This window comes from Lissotriton helveticus, chromosome 4_1 (genome assembly GCF_964261635.1).
Source record: "Lissotriton helveticus chromosome 4_1, aLisHel1.1, whole genome shotgun sequence".
Taxonomy (NCBI): Eukaryota; Metazoa; Chordata; class Amphibia; order Caudata; family Salamandridae; genus Lissotriton; species Lissotriton helveticus.
In genome coordinates, this window is record NC_136063.1 from 1,118,198,269 (window position 1) to 1,118,212,300 (window position 14,032).

The 14,032-nt window shown below is 44.3% G+C and overlaps 1 protein-coding gene across 5 annotated transcripts in view; it reads left to right on the forward strand.

Moving 5' to 3' along the window:
* PTPN3 (protein tyrosine phosphatase non-receptor type 3) overlaps nucleotides 1-14,032 on the forward strand; it is a 1,880,479-nt gene that overhangs the window by 694,296 nt on the left and 1,172,151 nt on the right. For all 5 annotated transcript variants that reach the window (XM_078687727.1, XM_078687724.1, XM_078687726.1 and 2 more), the window contains one exon: nucleotides 6,422-6,542. In XM_078687727.1, the coding sequence (XP_078543853.1) occupies nucleotides 6,422-6,542 (121 nt within the window). The remainder of the gene's footprint in view (nucleotides 1-6,421; nucleotides 6,543-14,032) is intronic.

The following is a 14,032-nucleotide window of genomic DNA, read 5'->3' on the forward strand; positions in this document are numbered from 1 at the left end:
TCTCCTGCCCTGTCGGAAGCTCAGAATATTAGAAGCGCTTCAGCAAGTGCAACCTTACCTTAGCGTTTGCAGCCAGGGGCTGCAAGAGCATAACTCGTGAAAGACGAATGCAAAGACTGTATGCCGCGAAGGAAAGACTCCACAGCTCTCAAATGAATAGCAAAGAAAAAACAAGCATTTACAATGCAACGGTTTCGCCTTTGGAAATGTTTGAGCTATTGGCATTGTAAATGGAAACATTTGTATTTATGTGTTGGTTTTGAAAACAGATAAATAAATGGCATTGTCCTTTACATTGCCAATAGCTCTAACTTTTCCAAAGGCGAAACCGTTGCATTGTAAATGCTTGTTTATGTTTTGTATGATGGTCAGGATTTGTTTTACTGTATGCTTTGTTTTATGTTTCGTTCTCACCTTCTTTCCCTTATACTGCATTAAGCATTTTTGTTTAAGTAATTAATTCACTTTAACTGCCTTTTCCAACAGGTGTTCTGCATTGCTGTATACTAGCGACTTTATTTTGTTTATAAAATCCAATAAAGCACTTTGAAAGAAAAAAAGGGCCAAATTCCAAAGTTGGCATTTTGAGTACTAGTGCATATGTTCTGTTTTTTTTGGGTGCATTTTACAACATTTCTGGAAAGGGAAATTACGCAGTCACCCAGGCTCAGTCAAGGTGCATGGTATAAAAAGTGTGAGGTAAAGATTTGTTGGAGGGTTTGTTAAGTTTACTTGAGGGGAGAAAGAATAGCCATTGCCATCGATGCGCTTGGTAGAAAGGCGAGGTATTGAGAAAGGGAAATGGAGAGGCAGGGGAGAATGAGTGTAGTTGTGAGGTCGAACATGGTAAAAATGGGCCTTTAACCGTACCTTTCCCAGATGCGGTGTGTGGAAACCAAGCAGTCAAAGCACATATGCCGACCCGAAGGTTTTAGAGCGCTTTACATGAGAACCTGTTACGTTTCACATTTTTTTTTTCTAGGTACCGGAGATTAATAAATTTGCCCGGAATAACAGGCTGTTGCGCTGATGCCGATACTCCAACCTCGTTCCCCAGTTTCTAAGTCGTGAGCATTGGCGGTTATGGGTCATCCTCTCTATAAGAAGGAAACTCGCCTCTGTGGGCAGTCAGATTTCGAGGGTGAATAATGCACAGTTCGGTGGTGCGCTGGGGGCAGTTAATTGGGTGTAACGCTTTGAGCGCCAATGGGCACAGTACACATGGTGCTTTTGACATGTGGTTAATTTGTGAAGAAAAAAAAAGATAAGTGCCGGGGCTCCCGTCAGGGGGCAGTACTTTGCACCTGCCCAGTTCTCCTGTTAGCGCCGCTTAAAACAAAACCAACTACAAACAAGCAAGTACCCCTCTATACATGCTTCCATAAAGTGTACACTCGTTATGTAAACTGCTGCCAGTGTTATAACCAGCACGTTATCCTAGAATTGGTAATAGTAGCACAGACATTGAAAAGCAGATCCAACTTTTACTTTCATACTGGTTCGTGCTACAGAAAAAATGCTGACAGTTTCATTTTAAAAACTGTGAATGCAGGACATATTGCTCAAGAGAGGTCAGTTTAAGTTGTGTAACGTGTAACATAAGAGAAAACGTATGCCACTTAACACGATTTTCTGTTATTAACCTCAAAACGCTGACATACAAAAATAGTTCATTGCTTATTGTATCGATCTTGACTTTATGGGTAATTCTTAGAGGTATGCAACCTGAAAGAAGTGAGCTTCAACCTGGTCTTGTAGCAGAGGCATCCCATAACAACTACATTGCCCAAGTGGCAAGTTTACGTGACACGAATCGTTTACGGGGAACTTCTGTCATTAGCGACGTCAGGGTTGGGCACTTGTTTCCCTTTCGGTGACGAGTGAAGCAAGCCAAAAGCGGACAGTTCCCATGCCACCGCCCCAATGCTGCTGGAGACCGGACGGGGTGCGGCAGTAACACAGTGTAACAATTTACATTGCTGGGGTAGCCATGCGCTATACAAGCTCCGTTGACCTAACATAACATGATGGCCAAGCAACAGGTAAGGATGATTGTGCTTAAGTTACAGACAACAGAACCTCACTCAATCTTCCACCGCCTACCACAAATGAATGAGTCCTTGTGTAATGAAACCGGTGCCCATGTAAAGTGCTCCAATACCTGCGGGTCCAGTTCGCGCTAAATAAAACTGCAAAAAAAAAAAAAAAAAAACATCAACAGTCGAGGCTCACCTCATGCGGCCCGTACACCACAGCCAGCGCCTTGGTGTTGCCCTGCTCGATGTAGGCGGATCCGTCGGCCTGCGCGAAGACCCCCATGCGGGCCTGGATCTTGCGCAACTCGCCCGGCTTCCGCCCGTCCACCCGGTAGCCCTGGTCGGACAGCAGCTCCATTCCCGCCATGTCAGCGGCCCGCGAGGATGCACAGACAGACTACACCCGTGCAGTAGCTTGGGCAAAGAGAGACCAAAATACTACCTCTCCCGACATGCTGCTCACCATGACGCCATTTCCGCCTGGGCCAGGCTCTGCGGGCCGTGACCCTTCTTTCTTTCCACTATGGAAGCCTCAACACTTGTCTTTAATATGCTCAAAAGATCAAATTAAGGGTCTAATGCCGCGAATATTCTCAACGAAGACGGCCATCTTTATAAAGAGTGACTCGAAGCCAAATACAAAGAGAATTCCACAGTAGATCTAAATAATTTGGTAATATCATTGTACCAAAGCGTAAACACTCTTGTAGTAAACGCTTAAGATAGACCCTGTTAATTTCTGATATATTAAGTAATATATTATTAACTATGTTATTCAATTTTTTTTGCCGAAATAAAGATCTTTTTGACTTGACTTGAATAATAATAATAAGAAAATGAATATTACATATTGAAAAAAGTATATACTATACTCGTAAACAACGCTTTGCTTGCTGCTGAAGGACGTTTGGTGCATTGAGCGAAACAACTGCTCCACTGCAAAATGGCCGCGTGGTTTACGTATACTCAGTACGGCGGTGTATCACACACGTGTTTATTTGCGCTCCAATTCCGATGTTTGTCTGTTTCCTCTGGCCTCATCACAGTGCCTATTCGCTGGTGTCGAAATCTAGGTTCTTCGTTGAAGATAAGGCAGGGGGGTAAGTAGCCTCATTTAATCTTGGGTGGGGAGGATCAAACCTGAATTCTCAGACGAGTAGGAGGTTGCATAGACAAGGCTCCAGTGGAATGCCGCCGTCCACAGATCAAACAGGATGAACACAATGTCCTGGAATGGAGGTACAAGCAAGGCTTCTTCCCCCCGGCTCTTCAAGAGACCGGCCGAGCCCCTCCTGTGCGAGACGCTCTTGCGAAGGAAGAAGGAACTGAGAACAAGTCAGGTCCCGGGCCGCGCTGTGATTGGCTGACGTCACGGGGGTGTCCCGGGCCGGCAGCCAATCACAGCGCGGCCCGGGAATGACGTCACGGGGGTGTCCCGGGCCGGCAGCCAATGGCAGCGCGGCCCGGGACAAAGGGGCGGGGCTTAAAAAAAGCACCAGAAACGCCCCCGAATCGCGTTTTCGAGAGAAAACGCGATTGACAGCCTCTGCCTCCCAATGGCTAGCCTCCATTTATGGAGCTAGCCAATGAGAGGCAGAGGCGGTTCTAACCCCACTATTAAAAACAACAGATTTCGATCTGGGAGGGGCTTCGCCCCTCGCCAGGTTACGAAACCTAAAAAAGTCAGGTCCCGGGCCGCGCTGTGATTGGCTGACGTCACGGGGGTGTCCCGGGCCGGCAGCCAATCACAGCGCGGCCCGGGAATGACGTCACGGGGGTGTCCCGGGCCGGCAGCCAATCGCAGCGCGGCCCGGGACAAAGGGGCGGGGCTTAAAAAAGCACCAGAAACGCCCCCGAATCGCGTTTTCAAGAGAAAGCACGATTGACAGCCTCTGTCTCCCAATGGCTAGCCTCCATTTATGGAGCTAGCCAATGATAGACAGAGGCGGGTCATCACCCGACATAGAACTCAAGAGGTTTTGCTAGCGCATGCGTACTTCGTACGCATTGCTAGGCAAAACCTAATAAACGAAGGGAAGGGCGCGGTTGGAAGTGGCGCCGGTTATTGGTGTTTAGGAGGGGGTGGTGGGGGTGCCCAAGTAGGAGTTGAAAAGTGAAAAGGGAGGAATCTCCGTAAATTGTAGATCGGTATAAAGATATGGGTGAAGGGGGGGGGGAGTTAAACCATCAGGAAATGTACCTTAAAAAGGAAGGAAGACAGTAATTAGCATAGTATTAAAGTCAACTTATCTGCTCGGAGCCGCATTTAAAAGAGGCAGATTGTTGTTTGCCCATGCCTATTATTTGTTTCTAATGTTCTGTTCTTGAACCTTTTACTTTGTGATGCATGCATGCAAGTAAGTAAGTAAGTAAATTCTTTATTGCACAATTAATAAAAATATTTGCAATTTGTCTAAAAATACATAGTTGAGCACTGTTGCAAGCACATAAAAAATAAAAATAATAAAAACAGGTCAATTCAGTACAATAACATTAATATAAAAACGTTTCAAGATTTGCAAATATGAAAAATATAAATATGTACAAAAGCAAATCGAAGTTTATCCAGTTCATGGACTAGCTGCTGGGTTTAGCGCTGTGTTTACTAATTTCATAAAGCGAACCAGTCTACAGGCTAATTGAATGTCGTCCCCCTTAAAGCTTGCCAACAGGGCTTGTCAGCGGGTACGCAGACGTCTTTGGTTCCAAAGCTGTGTTAACTGTCTACTTCGTTCACTATCTAGGGCTTTGCAGCTTCATAGCAGATGCAAAACATCCTCCTTTGGGTTTTTGCAGAGTCTGCACTTTGTGTTGAATTCCAAGCGTCTCCACAGGGCAAGATGTTCCTTTGATGGTATTACCCCCATCCTCAACTGCAGAAAGGATTCCTTCGCCGTCCTTCAGAAGCCAGTGCCTAAATATCCCTGTGGTAGGGGCCTGGTGTAGCTCTGGATCACGAACCACCCGTGTGACCTCCTGGTTAGTGCTACTTTGTCTTCTTCCAGGGATTTTATCTTCACAGTTTTGTTAACGAGGCGTTTAAAGTATTTATGTGTACAACTTGCTTCCCAGAGGTCTTTTAACTCAAGGGTGTTTATTGCTGCTTGAAGATAGACCATTGCGGGGCAAGCCATTTTTCTTTCCAGCTCATTCAAAGGTAAGTGTTCAGGATGCCCATCTCAACACTCTTTACTTTGTGCCAGCATTTTACATAAGCACCTTTGCGTGCTATTTGTTGTTTCTGTAGGCCGAACTCAAGCCTCAATTGAGCCGGCGAGGTGTACGGCGGGAGACTGAAAAGTATTCGCATGGCTTTGGATACTACTTTGTCTAAAATGGCCTCGTCTCTCCCTTTCGCTGCCATAGGTTATCGATGGCAGGAGTCTTGCTTGTAGAATGTCTAGCAGAGGGATTAGGTTTGGTCCCGCTATTTTGTTCTTTATGCTTTTTAGTGCGATGGCCAATGAAATCCCTCTGTTCTTGATTACCGTTTTTTGTTGTTTAAATGAGCCTTTAGTATCGAAGATAATGCCCAAATATTTATATTCTTTGACTGTTTCCATCTTTTGGTCGCGTAAAAACCACCGTGGCCGTAGCTTTTTGAATTTTTGATTTAATATCATCACCTTTGATTTTTCTGAATTTATAGTTAGCTCGTTCTTTTCTGAAAATTTCTCGTTGCATTAATGAGATGTTGTAGACCTACGGGAGTTTGGCTTATTAATATTAAATCATCCGCGTACAATAAGTTGGACAGAGTGAAGCCCCCTAGCTTTGGGGCATGATGATTGTAGTTGTCAAGGTCTTTGGAGAGGTCGGACAAAAAGAGATTGAACAGGGTTGGTGCAAGGACACACCCCTGCTTCAACCCTTTTGTAGTTGGTATCTCTCTTGATAAACAATTACCTGCCCCCAGTTTTATTTGAACCCAGGTTTCTGTGTGCAATAAAATCAGTAGATTCAACAGTTTGGGGTCAGCATCACAACTTGAGAGCTTAGCCCAGAGTTTTCCTCTGTCTATGCTGTCGAATGCAGCTGAATAGTCAATGAAGCACACGTATAACGTTTTTTTATGTTTAATTGTGGAGTGTGATGCATGCGGCTGCTTGGACTGCATTAAAAGAAACATGCATTATGTTAGCCTACGTTCTTGTTATGAAATTTTATACTGAAGTGCTATATATGCCTCCCAAGCAGGTAATTATTATTATTATCCTCAAATGTATGAAGACCTAAATTAAGACTCTTCTGGAATGTTATTACTGTAATGTGAATCATCATTCACTGTACCTTTTTCCCAATTGAGAGATAAATATGCCTAAAGTTATGTGATATATATGTTGGTGCAACTTAATTAACAGATCTATATTTGTTCATTTTAATAGCTCAACTTGGAGACTATATATCTTCCATACACCATTCAGGATATTTGTCAAATATTAATTTTATACCAGATCAAAATAATGATTTTATAACCAAAGTGGAATCTCTGCATGAACAGCACAGGTGAGCATATGACACTGGGGAAATCCCTTTTCATTCTGTTGCTCAAGAAATGTTTTGTTATTTTTCAGCATTGCCAACTGAGTGAGCAGAGGTGATTCTGAAGTGCTTGCTGGCATTATGGAATGTGTGGTTCAGCGTGACTTTGGGATATTCATTATGCTCTTTGTTTTTAGACCATTCAAACAGCGTTTTTTAATCATCGCCCGTGCCACGCAATAGCATGACTAAGTTTAACAAATGCAATTTACCTTGTTCAAAGAGTCCAAATGTTAGCACAATATCTGTACAGAGTACAACTTTACGGTTGACACTTTGCACAAGTTAACTTTAGGAGGTTTCAGTTGTGTGAAGATAACCGATTGATCATCTGCAGAAGGGCTTTTGGCTGTAATGAAACCACAAAGTGAATATATCTTCCTCTGCCATCAAAATGCTGTTTTACTTTTCATGCCTGTTGACATTGCAGACTCTTGCAGTCAATTTAAGAGGGTACACTGATAGTTACCTTCTTCTTAAGGTAATTTGACTGAGATCCTAAAGTGCTTCTTACTGTGACACATATATAGTAAATATGAATGTACTGTATTGATCTGAGGTTCTGTTTCCTAATAAACTGAGGTGTTTCTAGAGACTATATGCTATGAACACAAAGTAATTCTGAAACTAAAGAAATGTTTTTGGAATGTAACTGGAATGCACAGGAAACATGAGGTGCAATATGACTTGTAGGTTTCTTTCTGCAGAGGGGTATGTATGTTTGTTCGTTTTCTGCTATTCCAAGAGGGAGAAACAAAAGTGTTTATACAAAAAATGTTCTGTTGCATCGATGCAAACGATTAGTGTTGGTGGATAACATTTTGAATGTGTATAGATACTAAAGAAACAGATGTTTTATAGCATTGAAAACTCTTTTGGAATAATATGCGCTACAATGTCAAAATAGCTAGGTAAAAATGCAACAGAATGTGTTGTCAAATTTAGTCGGTAATCTCATAATAAGCTGTCCAATTTAACATTCTTTGCCGCATATATTAATCTACTCTTTTTCCCAATTTGCACTTTCATTGTCACATAATTTCATTGGTTCCATACATAGACTGCATAACAAAGCTTCATTAGATAATGCTTCAGTTCTCATATAAAAACATAAACAGTAAGATGTTTAAGTCAAACATTTTTATCGACGTTTTACATTTATAGGCATACAAACAATGCTTGCAATAATAGCAACCAAAGTGGTGGGTGACCGCCCATCTCCAGCCCCACTCCATGTCCACATCTCTAGCATGAACATAAGAGTAGTACAACCCACACAGTAGAGTCTGTCGAGAGGGCCACGCCATAGCGGGGTAACTGTGTTGTGTCCCATAGGCCCAAGGCACAAGGCCTCTGGGGGCATGTTCTGCTCCAAATATTAGAGTTTAGTTAGAGAAGAACTGGATCCTAGAGTTTATGGAAAAGCGGGGATTTATCCACTATGTTGTGCACAATCTTCTCCTGGCTCAACAGGAACCACAATTTATAAAGTCAGTGTTTGTAGGTGTGGTGGGCTTTCCCTAGAGGGAAAGCAACACATGCTCCCCTGCCACAGAGAGCTAGAAGTTCAGGGTTAATCAGAATCTTAAATCCAACTGAATGCTCTGCTCATGACAGTTTATGTTGTCTAGGAGATACTTGATGCAGGATTACATAACTGAGATGCTGTGCTCCTGCACCAGACAGAGAGAATCAGTGAAAAATAATGCAGCAGTTTAAATAGCCACGGTAGACTGTAGGCAGAGTCCAGTCTGCCTTTGTAAGAAGACCCATCCCCTCACAGGAGGATGACATCAAAGATAGTAACTCCCTGTGACTAGATCCAGGAACCCTCTGTGTCCCCTCCTAATGGATCCGGTAGGGGTGTGTGTGCGAACTCTGCGCCATTCGTAGGTGTCGCATAGTTAGTGTGATTTTGCCTATTTTCCTGTCACCTGCATCTACTGTATGGTACTGGGTCTATGGTAAAGGTACTTCTTAATCAGATATGGGAACCAGCACCCTTCACGTTGTGCAATTAGCAAACGTGTGCTGCATTATGCTTATTAGGAAGTGTCTGCAGCGTCTTCTGTCTGCTGATACCAGCTCAAAGTACCACAGAACTTAGGACTTAAGCTACTGACATTTTGCAGTCAATTGCTAGATATTACATATGCCCCTTTTCATGATGGCAAAATTGTTGAAGGTGTGAGTGAGCTCTTCACATATTCTTGGCACATACTTGTAAACCTCACATCCATAGTAGCCATATTTTTTCAGGGCAAAGTGATGGCTGCTGTGTACCTTACGTACATACCTTAGCACCAGTATGTTGTCTGTCTCCCTCCATATGTTCTGCCACCTAAATGACACCCACACATTTTCTACTCTTGTGGCTTCTGTATCAATTCCCCTCATACGTTTACCACCCAACTTATATTAAACTTTCTTGCACTACACTGTAGCAGGGATTCTGCTCCTACACAGAACTGTGCATAGAGACTTGGAACCTCTGTGAATTAGGGTGTGCCAAAACTCACCTTAGTACCCAACATCCCCTACCAGACTAGCGTCAGTGTCTCATTGGCTCTTCCATAACACCAATGATTAGACAACCCAGAACATGGAACTTAGATTACCTCAGGCAATGTGGAACACATGAACACTCTTTCGTTATACTATCATACCAGTCCAAAACAGGGAGTAAAAGAAGACACGTGCAATTTTGAAATATTTATTTCTAATGCCGTGTTCTCATGCGCAGAATCTTAGCTATTACAAGCAGACATATTATCAGCAACAAGATTATCAGCATAGTTACTATTCCATAAAATACAAAGGGAGAAAGCATGTTATGATACTAAATGGAAACAGGTTTAAAATATACATATATTTCACCCTCCCTTACTAGTAGGTTATTTTATATCTACAGAAGGTCTCTTGGGATACAAGGGCGGCCCCATACCTCTGGTACTAGCAGAGATGGGTCACATCAGATTTTGCACCAGCTCTCAGCATGCAAATGTTCTCCAAGTGTGTGTGATCATGCCTACACAGTGCAATATTAAACGCGCCAAAATCAGAGGTGGCCACAGCTGCATATATGTTATGTCTAGAACGTGCTCTGATCAGTCCGAACAACAACCACTGTGTTGAAATAACCTTGAAGGCCTAGGCACTTACTGTTCAGACAAAGCTTACCAAGCAAAGCTGCTAATATAGAAATTTTTGGGAAAAAGAGAGGGGCCCCTTAAAACCAAAGGGAATAGGGCACTTACAAAGTGACAATAGAAAAATCCCCTTGGGTAAATTTCCTAACCGGGTAGAACCTGTCAGTAGTTACCATTCACCCCACTACAGTCTGATTCTCATTCATCACTGTCCACACATTTCAGGATTAGGCCACATGTAATAGGGAAACCACTATAACACTGTATGTTAAAAAAAATATATCACATATATTTATTATTCACATTACAAATATTCTCAATAAAAACACGGGAATATCCGTAAATGAATACATTTGATATCACAAAAGTTCATAAAAACACAATATAATTAACATATTTGTTACAACAAGCATGAAAGTATAAAAAGAGTGAAAAAACAAGAGCTAGACAGAAAAACTCAGTCTTAACGATTTACACATCCGTCATAATATCATATTACAGGCAAGGAGTTAAGCAATCTATAATTTAGATTTTTTACACCAATGCCCGGTAGGCGAATTGTGTTACAAATGCCATAAATTGTGTTAAAAGTCACACATTTGCCATAAATTCTGAATAGTAGCACCCTAGTGCGCTTATTAGATCACTGTAGTAAAGCTACTGCTCACCAGGGAAGTCTGCTTCTGGTATTGAAAGTGCATGTTTCAGTCTGCATGTCAGAATTTTTTAATGAAATAGAAGAGGATTTGAGAAGTCACTCAAAATGTGCCCTAATTTTTCTTTCTGCAGCACTAATCATACTTTCTATGACAAAATGAACCCCCTCGTTTAATTCTTTTTTAAATTAAATGTTTTAAGAGTTACCACTTTATTAGAATCCTAGATGGATTCAGGTATATATATATATATATGTTCGAGGCATGTGGGCTGTTGAATTTATATCTATGCATAGATCGCCGCCTAGTGTTGGGTCCGGATGATTGCACATTGTTGTCCTGGAAGAGTCTTCGAAGTATCCCGAGATAGGTGGCTCCTCCCCTGGACTACAGTGCGCATGGGCATCCTCTCCATGCTCAGATTGTTTTTATTCCGCCATTGGGTTTGGATGTACTTTCTTAACTCACGTTCGGATTATATATAAAAACTTTTCTCAAGGCCAAAAGGCCTTCGGGGCGTCGGTATTGTCTTTCGTTCGGTGCCTTGTATTTGTTCCAGTTCTTCGAGACGGACGTCGACGGCCGCTTGCCTTTCGACACCAAAGGCCCCATCGACGATCGACGATGGAACGGAGCCCGTTCAAACTATGCCCCGTTTGCAACTCAAAATACCCTCACATCGATGTGCACCCAGTGTGCAATAAATGTCTCTCACCGGACCACGACGAGGCCAGCTGCATGGCCTGTTCTCGATTCAGATCGAAGAAAACTCTTCGCCTTCGACGCGCTGCGCGACAGTCGGCGCGGGAGTCAGCGCCCGATCCAGAAAACATCTTCGGAGCTGACGACGAAGAGCGTGTCGACGAGGAGGATCCTGATCAACAGTCGGATCCCGCGTCGGAGCGAGAATCCAACTACGATGAGGACGGAGAAGAATCCTACGTCCTTGATGAAGACATCGTCGAGGTAGGAGACGACGCACAACCCATCGGAGCCGTCGATGACGACTCAGGCGATGAGCAGGGCCCAACCGCAGTAGTGGGGCCCAGTAAAAAAAAAAAAATTTCCACGGCTCAGGTTGAGGCATCGCCGGAAGGCCTTAGCCAAGATCTTCATCCGCGTTCTACAGCCCCGCTTCCAAGCCAGGCTAAGAACATTTCCAAAGAGCCATCGGTCGATCGGCCACAATCAGTGGAAAAATCGAAATCAAAACCTAAAGACAATAAATCGAAACCAAAACTGGTGAAAACAGTCATCGGCTCGACGACTTCGGAACATTCCAAGTCAAAACGTGTGTTCGACCCCTCGGTGTCGCAAGGGGGTGTCGACCTGAAGATCCGGGCGCCGAAGCCCGTGTCTACTGTTAAGCACGTCACGCTCACGTCGACGTCGGGGTCCAAAGATGGCGACTCTTCCAAAGGCCGCGAGACCCAAAAAAGCCTCGATCCGAAGCCTCGGAAGCCGCTAATGGTGAAGGCCTTCGAGTCAAAAACAAAGGAACAGAGCAAGTCGAAGCAAAAGGGCGTACCTGCTGCGCCACAACAGCTCGAGTCGACGCATAGCCACAAGCAACAGGCTGAACAGTCGAAGTCGGTCGGATCGAAAACGACTCCGACCTCGAAGCAGGTCAGTCCGTCGCCGACGCTTCCGGCGCCAATAAAATATGGACTGCCCCCAACAGCGCGACCTAAGACGGTCCAGCTCCCTAAGAGCACCGACGCATCCAAGTCGACGTCGGTAGCCGCACATGCTCAGCCCATGCAGGAGGACGTTCTGTTCCAGGCACCGTCCTATAATAACCAGTCGAAACTATTCATCGACTCCGAATCGGGGCGACTCACCATTTATAAAAGGAAAATCATTCCTGAACATCCTATGGAGTCCTACAAGATACCACTCAAGAGAAAGAGAGACTCTGCCACCTCACCTACTCTTTTTGAACCCATACAATCCTATGGACAAGACATACCTATTCCCCCCACACCTGCCACTGAGGATGTGGAGGAAGGGTACAATGAGGACCAGTTTAATTATCCCATTGACACAAGCCAGGAGGAGTCCCAACCATGGACTGACCCTGTTGACCCTGATGAACCACACACCACCCCTGACACTCAGTCCTATGCGGTCAAGACATCGCCTACTGAGGATACTGCTGCGTTTAACGCGTTAATTGAGAGGGCAGCCCTTAACCATGATGTGGACATGCACGCTGACCCAGTGGAGGAAGACTTTCTGTTTGATACCTTCTCAACATCAGAAAGATCTGTAAAATCTTTGCCTATGCTCAAAGGTGTGCTCAAACATCATGCTGGTGACATTTTTGAATAGCCAACAAAGGCAAGGGTGATAAACCCCAGGATTGAGAGGAAGTACCGACCTGCACCTGTGGACCCTACGTATATCAAGGGCCAGCTCCCGTTGGACTCCTTGGTGGTGGCTAATGCTCGTAAGACAGCAAACTCTCAAACAAGTGGTGATGCTCCTCCTCCGGACAAAGAATCCAAGATCTTGGAAGCTTCTGGCAAATGTGTGGCAGCTCAAGCGGCTAATATTTGGAGAATCTCAAATACACAGGCCCTATTGGAAAGATATGATAGGGCTCACTACGACACGTTAGAGCAGCTACTGCAACACCTGCCTGATGCTTATAAGGAGGGGGCAGAAATGCTCATACAGGAGGGGAAGTTAATCTCAAACGCATCTATTAAATGTGCGTTAGATGAAGCTGACACAGCGGCTAGGGCCATCAACACTAGTGTAATGCTCAGGAGGCATGCCTGGCTCCGCATCTCTGGTTTCAAGTCAGAGATCCAAACAACTCTGCTTAATTAGCCAGTTAACCCTGACTTTCTATTTGGTCCTAAGGTAGACACCACCCTAGAGAAAATTATAGGACGAGGAAATAACAATGCCAGATCCTCCGCCACTAATAAATAGTGACGTCTTGTCACTGCCCCCAGACCATATAACACCGGTCGGGGGAAGACTTCAACAGTTCCTGCCAGTCTGGGAAGGCATTACCACGGACAGGTGGTTGAGACAACTTATACAACACGGTTATTGTCTAGAACTAACCTCCACTCCACCCAACATACCCCCAAGGCACCGTCCTATGTCCGCAGAGCACATGCACTTATTGCAGCAAGAAGTCATATCCATGCTGCACAAAGGGGCCATAGAACTCGTGCCTTTAGAACAACAGGGTACAGGGGTGTACTCACTGTACTTCTTAATCCCAAAAAAGGATGGGTCTCTCAGGCCCATTCTGGACCTCAGACCCTTGAACGAATACATCCTGTCAGAACACTTTCACATGATCACTTTGCAGCAAGTTCTTCCATTGCTCAGTCAGGGAGACTTCCTAGCAACACTAGATCTGAAGGATGCATATTTCCACATTCCCGTTCACCCCAGTCACAGGAAATATCTCATGTTCACCATCAACAACCAGCATTACCAGTTCAAAGTCCTGCCTTTCGGGGTCACTACTGCCCCCAGAGTGTTTACCAAGTGCTTAGCGACAGTAGCTGCACACCTTCGGAGACAACACATCCATGTCTATCCATATCTGGACGACTGGCTTGTCCAAGCAAAGTCGGCCCAGCAATGTTCCAGCCACATGTCCCGCACAATTCACCTCCTACAC